The sequence below is a fragment of the Phalacrocorax carbo genome, chromosome Z, assembly GCF_963921805.1.
Source record: "Phalacrocorax carbo chromosome Z, bPhaCar2.1, whole genome shotgun sequence".
Classification (NCBI taxonomy): Eukaryota; Metazoa; Chordata; class Aves; order Suliformes; family Phalacrocoracidae; genus Phalacrocorax; species Phalacrocorax carbo.
In genome coordinates this window covers 63,465,869-63,487,477 of record NC_087548.1, presented here as the reverse complement: position 1 = coordinate 63,487,477, position 21,609 = coordinate 63,465,869, and the positions used below count along the sequence as shown (strand labels likewise).

The window sequence follows — 21,609 nt, the reverse complement described above, 5'->3', positions numbered from 1 at the left end:
GCCTGACGCGATCGGGGCGCGCCGGGCGCGGGCGGCGGCAAGATGGCGGAGGCGGCGGCGGAGTTGTCGTCGTGCCCGGAGGAGCCTGAGCGGCTAGAGTTCCTGCGCGAGCGGCACGTGCGGTTCTTTCAGCGCTGCCTGCAGATCCTGCCCGAGCGCTACTCGTCCCTGGAGACCAGCAGGTAGCGGACGGGGCCCGCCGGGGCGGCGCGGGCACCGGCGCCCCCCCCCCCCCCCCCGCCCGCCGCGGTTGATGCGGGGGTCTAGTCGGGGATCGCTTGGGCTCCCACGTATCCACGAGGGAAGCCTTGTGGATCCTTGTAATTTCTTTTTCAGACCTGTGTTTCGCTCTTCTAATCCACGCTGGAAGCCGATTTTAAAATAAATTACTCCAGCCGTCTGTGGCTCGAGGTCAGCATGCAGAAGGCTCTTGTTTATGTAATAGGAATAACGCAAATCTTCGTTAGCTAGTATAAGAGTTAACGTGCTAGTGAAGAATGCTCCTCGCTTTGAATTGGAGGGACGCTTGTCCCTGCAATGGCTTCAGAATGCATTTATTTAAGATTCTTGAAGCCTTCACGTCATACAGTCAGTCGCATCTGAGGCACAAAAGGATCGATAATTTGTCAAGTGGCACTTGACAAAAACTTGGAGACATGTAAAGGGTTTGATCTCTTAGTCGACTAATAAAATCATCAGATGCTTTTCACTTTGTAGTCTCCTGCAAGTCATGCTGTGAAGAGTGCTTAATGGCTTTGAGCAAGTCTTCCTGCTAAATCAAGCTTTGTTTCACTGGAGAGTACAAACACTTGACAAAAACACTTAAGGATTAGTTATGGATAGCACCGAACTGCACATGGAATGACACATAACTTTATATTCAAAAGGAAAGTTAGAAATTTTGATTTCAGAGATATGTATAATTTTTTCATTAAGAATTAGGTGATGTTTCAGTGTACTTTGTCAGTTATTTTAAATGACAGCAAGAGGCAGTCTAGGCATGCATACTCTTAATTTTTTCTAGGCGTTAAAGCTACAGTAACGTGCAGATGTATTAGAACATAAAGTGAAGGGCTAACCTTAGGCACAGTGACGTGGGGGGAAAGGCTAAATAACTGGGGTCTGTTCACTTCCTAGATGTAGATCAGATCCGAGAGGAGGGAGGATCTGATCACAGTCCTCCATTACCAAGAAACTAGTTACAGAAAGATGGAGGTGCACCCTTCACAAGGGAGCATGGTGACAGGGCAGGAGGCTGAGGGAATGAGTCGCTTCAGGTAAAATTGCCTGGGTGTAGGAATAACGTTCTTCACCATTAGAGCAGTAACCACAAATAGGTTGCCCAGTGAAGTGCTGGAGTCTCCCTTGACGACTTGGCTTGTCAGGGTCCTGGGTCATCTTGCCTAAGGCCCCACTTTCCACAGAAGGTGGGACCAGTGATCTCCAGAGGCCCTTGGCAACCTAGACATTTCTGTTCCGTGATTTACATTGCCATGCTGACGCAGTTTGGCACTGAGCTGAAACAGAGCCTTTAGCTTATGTGAAGACTCCCCCAGTCTTACTGGATAGTACTAGTAATAACTCCAATTGTTTTGAGAAATTAATGCACTGTCTTAACTTAAATTTCATGTGTGGTCATAGTAGCCATGACACAATACATAACCAGTGCCCAGTGAATTGTACATAATGGCTGTGTCACACTGAAAAAACACTCTTTTCTTTGTTTTTTATTTGATTTTTGATTTTAAAAATTGGAACTGTCAATTTGAAGCTATTTCAGAATGCCTTAATTTTTTGGCTAAAGGGCACAGTCGAAGCCTTCGATTAGAGTAAGAATCGCAGTCATCTAAATTCATGCATTTTTTTGAAGTCATGAAGTTTTTACTTTTTCAGTTCTCTTATTCTGATCTAAGGTATAGGATCAGATGCACATACATGTCTGTTAACCAATTCTAAGTGGGGGACTGAACCATAAATGCATCTTTCCCAGTTTGACCTTGAAGGTACGTAGATTATGTTTTTGACAGGTTCAAGGTCACTGAGCTCCAGACGTCCCTTCCAACCCCTATGCTTCTGCGATTCTGTGATCTGTGTGATTCCATGGTGAACTAGACAGGGAAACCCAATTAAAAAGACCCTTGTTTAAAAAAACAAAATTATTTGTCAGTGAGTTTTGGTTCACTGCACTGCAGCAGAAACAACTGCATCTGTTGTCGCCAGGCAGGGTGGTAGAGGATGAAATTTTCCAGTGCTGGTCCGTTCTAACTTAAGCTGTAGTTGGTCAAACACTAAGAGAGTGAGTACAACAGTAAAGAAATTTGATTTCATGTTCCTTACTCAACTTACTGGCTCAGAGCCTTCATAATGATTCTTGTCTGTAGCTATTACACGCAGCATCAGCAACAGTAGTTTGTAAATAACCTAGATGATAGTGTTTCATACATGGTCAGTCAGTACTGTGAAGTTTTGCAGGAGAATGTAACTCTCGAGTCTCTCTGAAGTCTTTCAGATTGTGGTGCCTCATGGTGCTCTTTGTAGCACACTTACTTAGTTTCTCAAATTGGTCAGCTCAGATGCTTTCTGAATTGTGCTGAGAAACTGTAGTCTTTCTCCACGCCTGAAGACAAAGAGCTCTGAATCCATCATCAGAAATGTCTTTACTTACTTGTCTTGGAGGGGAACTTAAGACAAATGATACCTGTTCATAAGCTTTTGGTAGGTCAATTAACAAATAAATTTCAGCTGTCAAGCTTTGATGCTTGACTTCCTAAATTAATACATGTACAGTAACTGAAGTAGTAGAAGCATAAAGAAAAGATACAGCGAAAGGGGTGCCAAGCTTGGAGGTCATCTTACAAAGAGCCGCCGTCTGGAAATTGCTGTATGTAAATTTTTTACACCGCATGCTGTGTGTCAGCTAAGGTGCTGCTAAGGGTTGCCTTTCTTAGTCTTAGCACGTGTGTCTGTTAATTTTCTGTGAGGCAGGACAGCATATGGAGTAAGGATGCAGCATCTGGATGGCTGTATCAGGGCCTGTCTGTGTCCAGTGGTGCCAGATGTTCTTGCCCATCATGTGAATTCCAGCACTGTACGAGCTGTTCCGTAGTCACGCTGGTACTATTAACACAGAGAATCAGCTCTAACTAAATAAATTGAAAACTGACTATATGTAAAACCACTTCTTATATTTATTTATCTGATCTATGTATTTTTAAGTATAGATGAGATTTATTGTCCGTCTTGTACTTACAGTCTTGTGGTTTTTAGTTTGCAGCAGTTTCTAGTGCTGAAGTTGGCATGTTGTTTGTGCCTCGTTGGAAGGAGCTTAGCTGGGTAACATAGAATAAAAATGTCTTTAAGTAGTTTCAGTAAAAGATTGTTAAGCTTAATGTTTGTGAAAATTGGAAAATGTACTCAAGCTTTCAAAGAAATAACTTATTGTAGCTTAACAGTACATTCCTTGTTTTGTTTTTTTATAAAAGTTGTGATTTTGCTTGAAATAGTGGGCTATTATCCAGAGGCAGATTTTGGGTTACATAGGTCTGCTCAATGGCAAAAGTTGATATCAGCTTGGAAGTGTTAATTTTGCACTTTGAAGGACAATCTTTTAGCCATCAGACGGCTTAAAAGATGGCTTAAAAGACACACTTGTTCCATGTAGAAATACCTTTGTGTGCAACACACTTTTTTTGGCTTTCAGTACTCAGAAACTTTATTTGTATTAATAATAGTGAAGGGACCTACTTTAGAATCCAATGATCACAGAGTAAATTTACATTTTCTGCCATGTATACCCGCAATATGGAGCAGTACCCTATTTCATGTTTGATTTTTGTGTGTGTGTGTGCAAGGATCCTTAGAGTTGCATGGAAGGATTTTTTTGAAAAGGGAATGCTAATGTTGAGTACCCAAGCAGTTTATAGACTAAAACCTTTTGTTTGTAAGAGTGGTATGAAAAGCAGTGCAAAAGTTGAGGATCAAAGTAAGAGATGGTTTAAAATCAAGTAACCTCAGCTTAACAAGTCACCATTATTCAACTGAGTTGCAGCCATCACTTGTGCTATGTAATCGTAGATGATAACAGTTCTGAAGCAGAAGTTGTTGACTTAAACTCTGCTTGTGAATGGCCACATTATGACTATAGCAGCAGGTCAGCCCACTGGTAGGAATGTCACCCTGTGACGTTGTGCCATTTTATTGAGATCAGTATCTGCTGAATCATCATTTAGCTGCTCTGTTTTAATTAGATTAATTATTTTGGAGGTGTGTTTTGGGCTGACTTACATCACCATTTTTATTTTGGTCTTCATGTTTGTGGTTCAGATGCAGAACCACATGCAGAAATTAAGTGGCTGTAGAGGCTTCTGTCCACATCTGTCTCCTCATTTTCAGAGGTGCCTACTACTGATGGCTAAGGTGGCTCACCAGCTTGTGAGGTAACTGCAAATTATAACATAGCCTTCTAAGGAAAGCTGGCATTAACTTTTGGTTGTCCTTAGCATGCTAAACTAGTTTCTGCCTGTGTAGCAGCTGTTTCACAATCCATCATCTTATCTGGTGAAAGGAGAGCAAGAATTTCTAGAAGTAGGATAGGCAGATGCAAGTGTGGGTGGCAAAATATACATCCAGCTGATTTCAGTCTGAGTCAGAACTTCCAAGGTACCATTACATGATCATTTTCTCTCACAGCAAGCTATCTCAAGTTCCTAACCCAGTGCTGTTGCTTTGGTGTGCTCTCAGAGCAAGCAATGCAACTGTTTGAGGGTCATGCTGTGAGCTAGGGAACTGCAATGGTTTGATGTAAAAACAAAACCCTCAAAGAAGGTGTTGGTTAACAGGTATGGTGGCACACATTTATGGAAGGAGACGAGCCACGGGCAAGAAAGGCATTCAGCATACGGCACTCCTGTATTGGATACTTGGATTTGACGTCCTTAATTTTAGATGTGTAATTAAGTTAGTCATCTAGGTTCCTTCACACCAAAGGACAAGAAATAAGTGTCTCTCGATGGTAATTCATCTGGTGTGCCTATTTATACACTGATTGCTTACAAAGGAAGCCTTGCTGTTTGATGCCTACCTTGTAAGCATCCATAATTGGGTTTGGGACACAGTGAGAGACAGTTTACTGCAGTTCAGGGTTACCTTGCACTTACTGCATATTTAGGGGATTATTCATGTAAGAATTCATCACAGAGAACTAGTGCTTCATATGTTAATAACCTAATTTGCTTTGTAGTGTTTTTTTCTCAGGTAAGCAGGCCCTTAGGTTAACGTCTGAGTTGGTGTATCATTACTATATAAAAGGAGGGTTGCTTTATATGAAAAGCCTTGTTAAGATGGAGAAATGTTTATGGTACAAAGGACATAGTTTTGTTCCATAGATAAATGTCATTCTTTCTGAGCTAGGATCTGTGTGTTGCACCCCTGTCAAAGGCTGAGAATTCATAGATATTTCTGTTTCTCCAACCGTTTGTTAATTTCCCCATGATATTTATGGTGGGAAGTGTAAGTCTTATCTTTTTCTTTTAGGTTGACAATTGCATTTTTCGCACTCTCTGGTCTGGATATGTTGGATTCCTTAGATGTGGTGAACAAAGATGATATAATAGAATGGATTTATTCCCTGCAGGTCCTTCCCACAGAAGACAGTGAGTGAGTTTTTAGTTTTTTTTTATTGATATTAACATCTTTACTTATGCTTTTCACCTGGGGAATAGTGGATGGCTCTTGGTTTTTATAAAATGCTAGGCTGATGTTCCTGAAGTGCTGTCCTGATAATTTCAGATAGAAAAGTCAACCAAATCCTAGAAATAGATTCCTCTAAAGTAATAAAGCTAGAAGAAGCAATTACTTTTTGGCTTTTTTATGTATACAGGTTGAAGCTATGAAATTAATTTGAAGATAAGACAGTATAGAATAGTAACGAAATTACACCTTTAAGCATCTCAGAGGCATGTATCACCTGGTTCTAAAAGAAATGCATATGTTACAGAAATATTACAAGTCTAATAGTCCTCATATCGACTTCCACTAATCGTAACTATGCCAGGAGCTCTGAGCACAGGTGTGGTTAGTTGGAACAGCTTTTGGAAAATCGCAGGTCTAAGGTTAAGAAGCAAAAGGGATAAACACAGTTCCTGCTTTAAAATGAAAAATCTGTTCCTTAGATCTGTGAAGGCTAAATTTACCTAAGTTTTTTAGAAGCAGTAATGCTGTTGCTGCATCCCAGTGTCCTCAGCTTGGAAGGTGCGCAGCAGATTCAAGCCGCGGAGGGAGCACACATGAAGTGTCCCTTTCCAAGTGACTTGACAGAAGTCAGGGAGGTGCCGTTTGTGTGGGCTAGGTGGTATTGGCAGTTTTTTCCATGGCAGCACAGGTGAATGACTAATAGCAGTAGAGATTGTGGAAGGGAGGGAGATGTGGGCAAGGCAGTTCTGCTTTATGACAGGAGGTGCTGGTTTGTTAAGTCTTGGTGTGGGGTTAGCTCCAGGCAGGTCTCTTGAGAAAGGGTAATTCCAGGTGCCTGTCTGTAAACTCATGAACATGTACTTCGTATGTTGGACGGTTGCAGAAAGAAAATTGTGTGTTTCCTTATAATATGTAGTCTGATTATATACTACAAATCAGGTCTCTTCCCTAAAAGCAGTTTTATGAATAAAAGCATTTCTATGAAGTAAGCATATGGAAGTCAAGAGTGCTGATGCTTGATTTTTACAGTAATAAAAAGATCCTTTTTCTTATTCTGGAGACTTAAAAACCATCAGATCCACCCCAGGCATTAGCTCTAATAGATTCGTGTTTTCTTGTGTTGTATTCCAGGACTGATTAGAGAAGATTAGGGGTTTGGGTCACATAATTACTCCCACAGCATTTTTAATCATGAGAAGGTTCCTCTGCCTTAGCATTAAAAAAATTTTGCAGGCTGTACATGCTTTGTTTTTAGGAGTTGCTCGCTTTCTGATCTTTATCCCAGTCTTCAGGAGAATATTCTGGAAGAAGAGTGAAGTTTCCAAGAGAATAGAATAGGCATTTTTTAATTTGTTTTTCTTTGATAGTATGTAGTAATTCTCAGGGGAGGAGAGGCAGAGGGCAGTTCTACCTAGCCAGTGTTTGGAATAGTCCCATTGTCAAGAGCCTTCTGGGAAGGGCAGTGTAAATCTTAGCTTGTGGATGTGGAGGCTAACAGCCCAGGGCACAGCTGAGATGTGCTCCTTCTTCTTCTAGCTATCATCATATCATAAAACTACAGGAGAGTAGTTTTGGGGAGGGCACTTTTGGCAGTGCATTCTGTGCTTTAAAGTGATAAATCTCTCCAGCAGAAGAACAACTTCCCTCCTATTCCGTATTTTCATATCACATTGTAAAACTCTATTCTTCTTGTGCTTTTATGTTTTTGATAATAATGCTAAAGCACGACAGCTACTCTATCTGGTCACTTAATACCTAAAACTTCAGCGTTATTTTTATTCTGTTTTTACTTCATTTAACGGACAATAGAGGATGCAAAATGTAAATGATACCAACAGCAGCAAGTTGGGTATTCGATGACTAAAAATGCAGAAGGGAATGTATACCCTCTTGTAATGTCTACTTTCAATAAAATGTATAGACTTTGTGGTTTTTTTAGTCCTGGGTGTGTGCAACCTTCATTAATTGGAAGCCTCCCAGCAGTAGAGCTCTGACTCCCTCTCCCGGCCTGTTTGAAGAAGTAGCTAAACTGTGGTAGGCTGCAGCAGTGAACCTTTGGTTTCAAAATGCTTATGTATCGCTCATTAAAGAGAGAGGTTGCTAGCTTGATGCATCAGAATTCTTCCAGGTTAAAAAAAAAACCAAACCCTTTGCTCTTGAAGAAACATTCTATTACAGCTTTTTTTACATTCCTGCTGATGAATCCCTCTTTCAATGGAAAATTGTTTTTTAAACATTTAAATTATAACCCTGTTTTATGATGTAGTTTCTGGAAGGAAGAATTGCAGTAAGATTCTTAACCTAAGTAACTGTATTGTGCTTGATATAAGTCGTCATTAATTTTGGCTCTGGGACTGAAAACCTATTTAAAACTACAGTTCAAATTGGAATATATTTTTACAGAATCTTGGGGTTGTTTTTGATCACGTCACTGGTTAAATAAATGACTGATTAAACTAAAATGAGCAAAAGGAGAACTCCTGTAGTTCTTATTAGAAAAATAAATTTCTCCGCTGTTTTTGTTTGTCCCTCCAAAGGTTCCATAGCACTTCAGTTAATTTTTATTTAAAGCACTTTTTTAAGGTGCCAAATAAAATTATTTTGAGAACTACTGCTACCTTACAGTCATCTTTCCAATGGATGGTAGACAGAACAGTTGATGCTTTGCAAACTTAGTATCTGTTTATTTTTATTAATAACTATTACAGTAGGTGTACTGCCTGGGATAGAATTCAATTTTTCTGTAGTAGCCCATATACTGCTGTGTTTCGGGTTTATTACTAAAACAGTGTTGGTAACACACCAGGGTTTTAGCTATCGCTGAGCAGTGCCTGCTCAGCATCAGGGCTGTCTCTTTTTCCCCCTCTGCATCCCTTCTCCCCCAGCAGATAGAGCCAGGAGACACAGCCAGGACAGCTGACCCTGACTGACCGGAGGGATACTCCATACCATCTGACACCATGTTCTGCAGTAAAAGCTCAGGGAAAGGGGGTGATGTCTGTGATTCTGGCGTTTGCCTTCCTGAGTAACCCTTACGCCCGGCTTTCCAGGAAGTGGCTAAACACCTGGCTGGCCAATGGGAAGTGTGAGTGAATTCCTCCTTTGCTTCGCTTGTGCCCACAGCTTTTTCTTCACCTATCATGCTGTCTGTGTCTCAATCTGTGAGTCTTCTCTCCTCTCTGTTTTCTCACCTTCCCGTGGGAGGGTGAAGTGAGTGAGTAGTTGTGTGGGTGCTTAGCTGCTGGTCAGGGTCAACCCACCATAGCAGGGCATTACGCAACTTGCTAGAAAATTCAATATTTGATTTTAGAATACTTCCTTGATAGAGTCTTACAATATACTGCGATAGTTTTAGATAGCATGTTTGTATTTACTGGTATGTGATATGTCTGATGGGTAATGAAAGCTTCAGTTTAGAGGTTTGTAGCCTTCGGATTTTTTATGTGATACTATGCTCATGAATGCAAAGTGCTGAGATCTTGAGCTCGCTGGGTAAGAAAGCAAATATATACTTTGTGAGCCTAATTGAAATGCACTAAAGGAAGCTAAAAATTAAGGTCTGTCAGGATAGGTTGTATTCTTCTGTGTGTTCATTGTAACTGTGATTCAAACAAATAATGTCTTTTAGGTACCATGATCTCAGCTCAAGTATTTTAGAGGCTGACACAATGCCATTCCCTCCTAAGTAGAATTGGTATGTCACATACAGAAGCTGACCCTGACACAGAAGCCTACCATCCTTATCTGAATGCTTGGTCCCATTGCTGACTTCTGCTTATTTAAAGGGCCCCTGTCTTCTATAACTCTTGCAAAATAATATTTTCTGTATTGTATTCTGTAGATTTTGGCCATTGTTACTTTTTCTTTGCTATTAGTAAATGCTCTGCTTAGGTGCAATGCTAATAAATGTTTTTGTTTTGTTTGTATGTTCACTGCTGTAAGACCTCACTGTGTTTCTTTTAGAAAGAAGCTGAACTCTTGAAAAAAAAAAACTTTTTTCATTTTTGGGGAGGGTGGTGTTCTTTTACAAGCCTTATCAGAAGTTATGTGTATTTAGACTGAGACATACTTTTTAAAGCGTTAGTGAAATTGGAAAAGGGGTTTGACAAAAGACCCTGTTTCAACTGCTTGTTCCTAGGATTATTGTCATGTCAGAGTTTTACTGGTTTTCCTGTCATAAAGCAGCTCCTAGACAGAATTTCAAATTTATTTAAACTATCTTAAACTGCAACTCTTAGCAAAAGATTTATCCCAGTTTCCTGCAGGTCACATTGAGAAACAGTGTAGCACTTTTGAAAGAGTGTGAATCCAGAGCTGGGTACTCAAGTAATCTACAGACAGTGGGGGCACATTCTTTGGCTGTATTCATTTACCATCCTCCCCCATAGCAACATTGGCACTTGCCTGACCCTGCTTGAGAGCTGGTTTAGCTTGTTGAAGTGGCAGAAGAGCATGCGTTTCTTTATGTCAGAAGGTTAGCTTTGTGTTGGTGTTGCTGAACTGTGTTGGATGGGAGTACTGGTGCCAGCCCAGTACGGGAGAGGGAAGAAAATTGTACTGCTTGACAGCTGGATGCTTTAGATTTGTAGTGATGCTGCTTTCTTCTTCACTTGTGTGTCAGTACTGAAAAAATTGATAAAATGTCATTGAATGATTTTCGGATCATTGTTACATGTGAGCTTTCTGATCATGGATTTCTTGAGCAGAAATATGAATTTTCCTTCAATGTAATCTTCTTTAATGACTACATTTGAAGTGTTTATCTGGATGTATAATGGACTTCCATTTTAGAGAATGCAACTTTGCATTTTATGCCATATTCTAGTGCTTTGATCCGTAAGAATAATTATTTTTTAGCCCTAGTTCAGTAAGAATTGCTTATGCTTACCTTTATCTGGATGCACTGACTGTGTCAGCCTATGTTAAAGCTGTGATTTTTTTTTTTAGTATCAATATTATAATGATGCATGTGAGCTTTCTTCTGTATTTAGCAAAATGAGAAAAGCCTTGGAACAGAGGAATGTACATGTACCTGAATGGGAATAAGTAGTGGTAAAAGTTACCAGTCTTCCCATGCAAGACAAATCATAAGAGATAAATAACAAAAATGTCCTGTCTGCAACAAAAGAGCTCCCAGGATAAAACATCTGTGGTCATCATTTGGAGCTCTGTTACATGTCTGAAGGACTTCCTGGTGGTTTTCTTCATGGGAGGGTCTCAGCTCTTGGTTTAGGTGTGGAGTCTTTTGTTTTGGGAAGAAGGTCGATTTTCTTTAGTTCTGTTGTGAAATGTGAAAAGTTTTTCCAGGTGTGTTTCATTCAGCTTGCAGTAGTCAAGCAGTGAAACATTTATTACTTTTCGCTCTGTCTTAAGCTCTTTCAGGAAGTGGTTAAATATGTGTAACTCTGAAAGTGAACACTAGGTGGTACCATTTCATAACTGCAATTATACTTGATGCTTCAGTGGACTGTGCTGGAGCCGAACTGGTCACTGCCCCGGTTTTTTACATGGGACGTAAACTATGATCATATCCTTCTAATTGGGATAGGATATGTTTGATTTCTAACTCTGCTTCTGATTCTGACAGGCTATTTGTGGTCCAGGAAAGTAGGCAAGAGTTTGGTTAGCACTACTAAACTATTACATAAGATAGGAAGTGCAAGTACTTTGCAATAAAATAGTAAAACCACCTTCACGAAAGGTGAGGTGGTATGCACAAATTGAAAGACAGTGCTTTTTCTGTAATTCCCCTTTGGTTCCCATTTGGTTTTGAACTCGTATGTTCACAGGAAGCTAAAAACTAATTTGAGATGTGACGTCAATGTGTCAGAGTCATCTGGTTAGAAATGAGCTGTTTTCACTTCCTGTTTTAGCACCTCCTGTGTCAGCTCAGCATTCTGTTTCCTTAATTCAAGAGTTGTAACTAGAAGTTTATCAATTCACTTGTAATGCTGAAGGTCTAGGAAGCATCTGTTACAAAGGGTTTTTTTGTTTGGAGGAGGGGATAAAATTCCCTTTAAAGATGGTGCAGAATTAAGAAGGGCATTGAAGAGCCTTGCTATTATTCTGTTTCTCCGAGTAACCAGTGTGTAAACTCTAGGATGGGAGATCAGAAGTCACAGACTTAAAGAGTCAAAATAGGTTTTAAATTAATGATAGCAATACAGTTAAAAATTCAGCATTTTAAAATTGCCAGTGCTGGTTTTTAGTTGGTAGCAGTTTGATAGTACAAGAAAAGTTTAAAAATATTACATGAAAATTGAACAGCTAAAGATCCTGATTTTCATTGAAGTACTTTGTTTTTAATCTCTCTCACAGTAGCAGTCAAGTCAGACGTCAGTCAAAGTGACCTACTAACAGCACACTGCACTTGGGTTTCATACTGCCATTTCTGCCTTGATAATGAATTATAAGCTACCATCTAGAATGCCACTGGGGGGGCTCAGTCTTTCTGGGATGGATCCTTCCATCTCGCAAATAACAGTTGAGTTCTGTTTGACTGCAGAGCTGTCCTAATTGTGGCACGGTTTCACTTGCAACAGGCCAGAACAGCTGTGTGCTAGTAGGCTAGCAACTGTTTTCTGGATGAAGAGCTTCCACATTAGTGCCATTTCAAAGTGAATTTTGTAGTTTACTTAAGCACTTAAGACACAGATTCGTTTTTACTAAAAATGGGGCAAGTGAATGGTGATTTTTTTTTCCACAATGTCACCTAGAAAATCTGGTATTGAAGAAGTAAGAATTCTAATTCTCTTACTGATCATTCACAGTGTGTCATTTTTCAAATTGTGATACTTTTTGGGCGCGTCCTTCAGGGCCTTAGATTCGTCCTTAAGACTAAGATTTATTGTGTTTTCCAGAACCTGTTGCAACATGAAATGCAAGTCTTTGACTTCAGGAGCTAACAAATGTTCTCTGCAGAGATTTAGATTATAACAAAATATGTTAAACATTTTTTGTCTACAGATACAGATACTCTTTCTGTTTTGTCTTTGTGGGTGTGACTGTAGCATACCAATTTTTAGTGCAGGCTGAAATGACCTTCATTACACCTGCAGAATAATTACAAAGTACTTTTGATTGAAAGGTGGAGGAAGGGGAGATTGCAGCTGGTTTTCTTTTTTTTTTTTCTGTTAAATAATAGTTCACTCCACATAAATTAGGTCCAAGGACTTGCCTGGTGGAGAAACTTGCATACTTCAACCATGTTGAAGTACTTAGACTCATAAAAGGTTCTAGTTTAAATGTTGCATATATGCAGAATGCATTTGAAATTAGAAGCTAATGACACCGTAACTGGTAGACCGCATTGCACAGTGCTGGTTTTTTAGGACTTTCAGCTTTATAACTTTTTTTTTTTCTTAGTCTGGTGCAATTTTCCCTAATCTCCATGAGGATTTTTAGATTAAAGGCTGAAGAGCTGGAAAAAAAAAGGCGGGGGGAGAATTTAAGAACACCCAAATGTTGTTGAACTATTGCACTCATTAGGCTTTTACTTTGAGAGGTTGTGGAGTAAAGTAATAGAGTTTTTGCCATGTAGAAGTAGATTTGAGCCCTGCAAATATGTGCTTCGCTCTAGACAGTGTGTGGTGCACACTTCTGTATGCTGCACGCTCAGGTACTGTGGCACATTTAAAACAAATTATACTGAATCACTAGCAGAAATGTTTGATAGCTACAGTGTTCTTGTGTCTGTGTTTTGGGTGAGAGAAAGATGACTCCAATTAAAAATTTGCCTTCCACATAATTTTAACAGTTTCACTCTGACAGTATTGAGTTAGATCAGTACTAGCTTAAAACTGCAAACAGTTTGTTTGTCCTTGTATATATTGCAAAGTATCTTAAAACAGTTCTGATTGGGAACAGACGGTATTACCACGCAGAAATCCAGAGAGGAAAAATATTTAACAACTCTGGGCACTTTTCCAGGGGAGAAAGCCTTTTTTTTGTTTGTTTTTTTTAAATTGGTGAGCATGGGAGAGAATTCTGTGCTGATATGAATACTATATTTCCACCAATCAAAAAACATCTGTTACTATGGCAGGATCAAGTTTGCTTGTGGTTTTGTTTGGGTTTTTTGAGATTAACAGGCTAAATGACACATGTAAACTCTAGTAATACTGTGAACAGTGTTGAACTAACAGATCTTGATCTTGAATAGACAATTATGGTTTATAATGAGTGTTTCAGCAAAGCAAGTTAGTTGAGTATTTTTTTAAATCTTTTTCAGGATCAAACTTGAATCGGTGTGGATTCAGAGGCTCTTCATATTTAGGGATGCCATTCAATCCCTCCAAGGTCAGTTAAGTGTGTGTGTGTGAAATACTTTCAGTTGGGCAATAAATGATCTTGTGTGTTTTTTATAATATTAACAATAATTATGGAATATCTGGAAGGCAGGGATTTTTGCACAGTTAATACACTGAAATGTTTGCAGAGCTTTAAACAAACATGCATAAGAAACGTACTAAAATGGTACTGCTTGAGTTTCCAGAGCGATGAAGAAACTGACATACAGATTGTCTTGTCTCAGAGCACTCCCCCCCTTCTCTGATCTGTTACTGAAGTAGGGAAACCTATCGAACTCAAGAACTACCACCTGGTAGAGAATAGCTCCGTATTAAGTAGTGCAGCACATGCTGTTCTTCAGTATTCCTCTTCCTGTGATGAAACATGCATATTTGATTGCGCCTGGTATCCACTCAAACGTAGGCAAGACTCTGCTCATCCCAGTTTGTCGTGACAGTAAGAGAGGATGCTTTGAAGCCCACAGAACTGAGGTTCGAAAGAGTTAAATATGTATACAAAAAGAAAGTGCCCTTAATAAAAGAGAGAAGGGAGGTTAGCAGAGGCTGCTAAAAGTCTGATGGGAAGGCCTGCCTGATACAGCTGGAAGAGGGAAGTAGAGGCCAGTGTGAATGAAGGACTGTGGAAGTGGTACAGGAGTTCTATCCTGTGCTTGACAGTGAAGAGTCAAATCTCAGTAAAGAGTGGATGAAAAACCTAGAGGGGCACTAAATAATCACGAAGTATTTGATTTTTTTGTAGTGGACAGATAGCAAGATTTTAAATATGAATGAATGAATGAATCTTGGGATCTGAACTTGAAAGCAAGGATGGACATCTGATACACTAATGACTCTAGCTGACTATGAAAACACTTCAACTGACTTGAGTACAAAGGTAGCACAGCAGCCTGGTTTGGCCTTATTTATCCTTAACAGCATAAATTTATGCTTCTTAATAATTTGTGGGAATGGGTTAATAACTGCATATACATCTTTGCATAGCAAGTCAGCCAAGTACTCATAACAGTAATACTCAGAGCATGCACTTTACAAGGGTAAAATAATTGTGAAGAGATACAGCCCTATACTGGGTGCTACAGCAGCATGTGACAGGTGAGGTAATTTGTCTCTTGGTTTACGTTGGTATTTATCCTGTTCTGCACTACAGATGGTGTCTGCAGTGAAATCTGGGATGTGTAGTAGAGACTTACTGGGATACATTGTTAAAGTTTAAAGACAAAACAGTAGGCAATTTCATATAATTCCTATAATTTCATCATTTTGTGTGGAAAAAAAAAAAGACTGGTTTTACACAGAAAGAAGATGATTGTCTTTGATAACAGTGACCTAAAGAAGCTGAGGTTGTCATGCTATTATTGTGGCATAACAGCATTATAAAATGAATAAAGACACAATTTTACCAAACAGATAGTAAAAATATATCAGTCACATTTCCTCAAAGGTTTGGGTCAGTGCCATGTGATGTGGTACATTAAATCAGTGCATGCTTTTGGAAACCTTTTTCAAATCCTCCCCAGTGTATAAAGCTTCAACTGCGAATTCTGGATATAGTTCTGGGATCTTGGAAAGGCCCCTGAAGACAAAAAAGACCGTAAGGTTGGCAAAGCATCATTATCCCTTCCCAACACCTTCTGGTGTTTTAATTTAACTCTCAACTTCCAGTAGTACATGCTTCATATTTAAATACTCTTTTTTTCAGGAAATGTGTTGCGGCACATCAGTGTCTTGCAATCTGTTAGCCAATCTACAGAAGGGACAAAGGGATGGAGTCGTGTAACCTGTGGAAATTAGCTACAAGGTCATTATCTCTAGAAAACTGTTTGCAGATGGATGTGCTTTTCATTCAAGCATTGCAATACCTTTTTCACTGCATCTGCATTAGAGGGATCAGATCTGCTTGATTTATTGGCATACAAAGTTTTAAAGTATTTCCAGCAATGTTGCCCAAAAATGTTCTGCAGTAACTCAGAAAAAGAAAGATTTGGAAATCTGCTGCGATGACTTTGAATTATGTTTAAGATCGTGTTATTTTTCTTAATAATTTAAAAATGTTCTATTAAATCCGCATCTTGAAAAATAACTTTTGAAAAAGCCTGTAACTTCTTTGGAATTGCATTGACAGTTACTGTTACATGCCACCACAGTGATTTCATTCTTGAACTCTGGGAAAGTGCCATACTGGAGGTAGCCAAATCTCTTCTGTCCCTAGGGATGCTTCAAAATAATAGAAAAAAGCAAGGGATATGTTAGAATTTCCAACTTTACTAAATGTTACCAGGATAGCTCACTTGTTTTTGCTTTGGGATTTTTTTGCTGTTTCATTTCAGTGGTTGATGGTAGCGCCTGTGCAGCTATCTGGGACTGTAGCAAAAGTAAAGCAAACCCACATCTATTGCTGCATTTAAACATGAATCGTCTGAAATTAGATAACAGTTATTTTCTGAAATGGCTTCAGGTTTTTTAGTCTCTGTGACTTGGTGTTATTGACGTTTAATTTAGCTTTTTAGTTTAGGGGTAAACAGTTTCCTTAGAGTTTCAGATAGACCTAGGTCTTTTCAATCTCTTTAAAGTGTTACAAATCAGTTTTGGAGGCTGGATTGAAAGCCAATACCTGGAACTTTTCTGTAAGATTGCAGTAAATGACATACGCTTTGGCTTAGGGAAAAAAGATCTGTTTTGTATTCCCAACATGACATTGTATTTTCTTAAGACTGAAACAATCCGTGTTTGTAACACTGATGCCAGGTATAAGAAGAAAGTTTTTGAAAGTGGAACTCTGCCTGTGTAAGAGTGTGTTTATTAGCTTTCTTTATTAGTGTTTGGAGAGATCTTGCCCATGCTTTTGCAGCAGTTTCTTAGCCCTCTCTGCAGCGGTCAACAGGAATTGTTGGTCACCATAAGTTATGTTTAAATAACTGTTCTGGATAATGTGGTAGGGAACATTATCACATCACTGAGCCAGATTTAAATGTTTGAAAGCTTCCACTCACCTTGCATCTTTAAGTGTTATGTCTTCTAAGGAAGGCTCAGATTGTGGAGACCATGATGGTAACACTCGTAGAGGAGAAATGGTTTCCTCCATTACTAAAATCCAAGTTAAATCTGCTTCCTGTGTGACCTACAAACTGCAATTATCACAAAAGGCAAAGTGTAGAGAGAGAACAGGACCTGGCCATATCCCCATTGCTGTCTTCACAGAGTATGTCTGCAGCAGTGTATTAGTGCAGATCATTAGAGAGTACTTCATGAAAGCAGATTAATGTGCTTGCTCCAAAAGAGCAAAACACACAAACTGGGGTCCTTTTAAATGAAACTGAACCAGAAGGTGTACTGCAAATGAGCTTCTCCATTAGCAGGCTGTTGGTCCATGGACCCAGACTACAGCTGGCACAAACTGTGAAATGCATGTGGTGTGGGCACCAGTGCCACAGCACCTCCTGTTCTGACCTCCAGACCCACTCCTGTTGCATTACGCCTTCACGTAGACATAACTTACGGGATTAAGTGTATTTCTTCTGGTTGCTTAGTCTAAGTGTTTGATGATTCACCCACAGTTTAACAGCTTTCTTGTTCCTAGTTTTTGAGATGTAACTTCTGCCATTCTTAAAATAACTTTGTTCTGTTTATCTCTGTGTCCCTGGCCCATGAAGATCACAGTTTGAGGTGGTGGCAGCAGTGGGTTTTTTGTGTTTATGCTGACAGTTTGCTTGGTTGCTGCTGCTGTTTTAGTCTATGAGGCAGAAATAGTTACGGTCTGCTAAAAGTAGGCTTTGTTCATAATACAGAACTTACAAAGGAACTTCTTTTTACCAAGCCTGAAGATGCCAGTTAAAAATCAAGTCCTCTGTCTAGAGTGGATTTCATAAATTTGGGACAAATTTCTACACAATGTCTGAATTACTTTGTCTTTCATAGTAGAGGCAATCTAGCAATACTTCCTCCCAGCCATGCAAATTTTAGAGGTGTCAAACTTTCGAGACTTACTATAATCTTTTGAACTTGGAGAAGCCATTCCAGTCCTATTTTGCAATATCAAAATGTCAAGGGCCAGTTTCTACAAATTTTATGAATTCTCAATTTTATGCAAAAAAGCAGTGTTTTCTTAGGCATTATCTTTTTTTTTTTTCCTATTTCTAAAATGTCCAATTATTCTGATTGTTGTCCCCTCAAAGACATCCTGTTACTTGGGCTCAGGTGTTTTGTTGCATTAATGTGTGAAGCATACACTGGTGTGTGTAGGTACAACATAAAATTTGGTAAGTAGTATCACAATGAGCCTGAAATAATTACATGGAACCTAGAAGATAAAGTGAATTCCAGTACACTTAAAATTTTAACAATTAGTGTACAGAATATGTTGTTGTTCTTCTGCAGAATAAGCGTATTTGTTTTATTTATTTTTTTTAAACTACATGTGGTGACCAAAGATCTGTTAGTCTCTGAAAAGCTTCTAAAAACATACAGTAATTACACATATGAAGCATCTTGTTGGCCTCTGTGCGTATGCCTTGTAGTAATTTCTGCATGATCTCATATTCGATACTGATACTTCTGTGTTTAATTTTACTGAAATATTGGCCATATTTGTTGGAATTTTTGGCCCTAACCCAAATGTTCTCAAGGCATTGGCTGCATACTAGTATGTCGGACCTTCTGTCACTTTTACTGGCTTTTTTAGTAATCACTTATCAAGATATCTAGCAGTACACAAATTTATTGTGTAGGAAATTTAATTACTTGCCACGTGACGATGGGCAGCTGTTCTTGAATGCTGAGACCATCTCCCTGATTCCCCACATAATGATGTTTCAAAATCATGTATCCTGACAGTTTTTTCTGTATTACTTGTACCTAAATACTTGTTTGACATTCAAGGGCAGAAGCAGATGGCAGTACTAATTTAGCTGTGAAGTTCATGATTGTATGTTACAGGCAGCAGACACTATTGTTTGCTTTATATGCATCATACAAGCATAGTTTGTGCTCTTGGTTAGAACTACCAGACTTGCAAAATTTTCTACAGATCTGGTGTTGCTGAAACCCTGTATCTGGAAAAGCAGTGTGCTACCTCTACATGTGGAAATGTTTGTGTGGGAAGGAAGTACAGGTAGAATTTGTACATTGTCCGGGTATTGTAGTGATTGATACAATTTTTCTGGGGTGGCTGGTGTTATTTAGTTTCATGACCATACAGTGTATGTGCTTCTAACACTTCGCAGCCTGGTTTTGCTGCAACGAGTAATAGTGTAACAGAAATACTGAAATACAAAATTCACTAAAGAATAAAGGCCCAGTTATTTAAACATGTTTTTAGGCTACCAAAGCTTTACATGCAATATGGAAATAGCATATGTATAAAAAAGTACAAATAAAAAGAAATCATCAGAAGTGAGAATTTTCAGTTACTTTATGTGGACGCTCTGTGAAAAAAATTGTCACTTGAAAGAGAATGTTATTTGAGAACTACAGATACCTTAGAGAATTTCCTGAATATCCAAGCACTTTTGTACTTGTTAGAACATTTGGGTAGAGTTTTCGTAAATAGAGTTTTAAAAAGCAAATCTGAATATCCGTAGAATGAGCCTTCCTTCCTTAGTGAATGTAGTCTTCCTTTCGAAATAATATTTTTTAATGTAAAGTCAAACTCTCACTGTATCTATTACTGTTCAGGTATTCCTGATGTCAGTATTGTTTTGGAGATGAACTACCTATAAAAGTGTGTGAACAGCAGTGGTGAACAGCTAACACTGATTTGCAGGCTCAGGCATTTTCTGCGTATTTGTGTGAAATAAGCAGAGGCATCTTCTGCACTTCCCCTGCTCTAGGTTATTCCAAGTAGGAAGAAATTAAGTGTTCCTCTCATTCCAGTTGAACTTCAATTATATGGAAGTTTTCTTCGTAGGTGCTGACAGGAATTGCTGGGACATTCTGTAAGCAGTTGGTCCGAATATCAAAGAACCTTTACAGACATTTTTAATTGACTTGAGTGTGTCTTGTATTTCATTCGACAAAATGTGGGAAACTGTAGCTACAGAGCTGGGACATTGAGAATCCATTTAGGGCAAAAATGGGTTCAAATTTTGCTTTTTAGAATAGAGACTTGCTTTGCTTAAAAGTAAATTACATTAAACTGAATACTTCTCTGCCAGGGTAAATTTGTATCACCCTATATGTCTGGATTTTTGGAGCAGAATTTTACATTTGAAGTAAGTTGATGCATCACAAGGGTTAAACTGCTTATAATAACATTTTTAAGGGGAAGGTATTCTGGAAATAAGATTTTTGGTTCTGTTAAAATCCCTAAAATTGGTATGATAGGCCAGGTTGTTCCTTCTGTTAGAAGAAACATGTTTCAGGACTGCAGTAGCTTTTTCTAAGCTGTTTGAGGGCACAGCTGTCCTCCATCTGTGGGGTGCCCCATGGGGAAGTCAGCCTGCTACTGGCGCAGCTCTCCTACAAAGCAAGGGTGAGAGAGCTGGGACTGTTCAGTCTCGAGAAGAGAAGGCTCAGGAAGCTCTCACCAATAAACACCTGAAGGGAGGGTGCAAAGAAGACAGAGCCAGGCCCTTTTCAGTGGTGCCCAGTGCCAGAGGCAGAGGCAACGGGCCCAGACTGAAACACAGGAGGTTCCCTCTGAACATCAGGAAACACTTTTTCACTGAGAGGGTGACCGAGCAGTGGCACGGGTTGCCCAGAGAGATGGTGCAGTCTCCATCTTGGAGATATCCAACAGCTGTCTGGATGTGGTCCTGAGCAGCCAGCTCTAGGTGGCCCTGCTGGAGCAGGGGCTTGGACCAGGTGACCTCCAGAGGTCCCTGCCAGCCTCAGCCACGCTGTGATTGTGTGTGTGTGACTGGGGGATGTGCAAGGCAGGAGCCAATGATGGAAGCACTGACAGCTCACAGGTAGGAGTAGGAGCTGTTGAGATTTGTGCCCCCTTCGCAACAGAGAGTCCAAGGCTGGAAACGAGAGAGAAGAGCTGCTGCTCTCAGTGCTCGCTCGCTTGTTCCCCTTCTCTGTTGCATCGCTAAAGCTTTTTCAGTCCTTCTACAGCCACTTTCACCTTGTTTTCTGCCTCCCTTTCCCAACTGTGTTTGATTCCCTAGTGTGAGAACAGTCCTTTTCTGTCTAGTGGGTAATAAGTATTTTTCTCCCAGTTCCTTATTAGAAGCAAAGCTTTTTGGCTTTGGAAATAAGTGTGACTTGCCTGAAAAAATACCAATTACACATAATGTAATCTTAAATTTGGTTCGATACTGCTTTTTGCATGTGTTTTTAGGATTAATTGCAAAATAACAGTAGCACCTGACTAGGCAATAATGCTAGTAAAATGTGATTTAAAAACTTGCTTGTCTCCACTACTCAGTAGTGAAGTAGCTTTTATCCTGTTTAAAACGCTTGTCTTCCAGTTGCTCTACATTGAACCACTCCAGGTATCCAAAGTCATCGTGTTACATGTGGTTTCTGTTTTCATGAAGTGGTACAGTCCAGGATATGCCTATAAAATATCAGAAGGAAAAACAATTATTTTAGCACAGCTGTATCAATCCCATGCCCATTATTGTGATTTGTGTCCTGTTACTAGTAAGCATTTAACTCTCATTTTAGC

General features: G+C 39.5%; 1 protein-coding gene across 1 annotated transcript in view; it reads left to right on the top strand.

Moving 5' to 3' along the window:
* The first annotated feature begins 42 nt into the window (after positions 1 to 42).
* The window catches only part of PGGT1B (protein geranylgeranyltransferase type I subunit beta), a 39,386-nt gene continuing 17,819 nt past the window's right edge, over positions 43 to 21,609 (top strand). Inside the window, 3 exon segments of the mRNA XM_064439636.1 lie at positions 43 to 182; positions 5,533 to 5,651; positions 13,922 to 13,989. Coding sequence (XP_064295706.1) covers positions 43 to 182; positions 5,533 to 5,651; positions 13,922 to 13,989 — 327 coding nt within the window.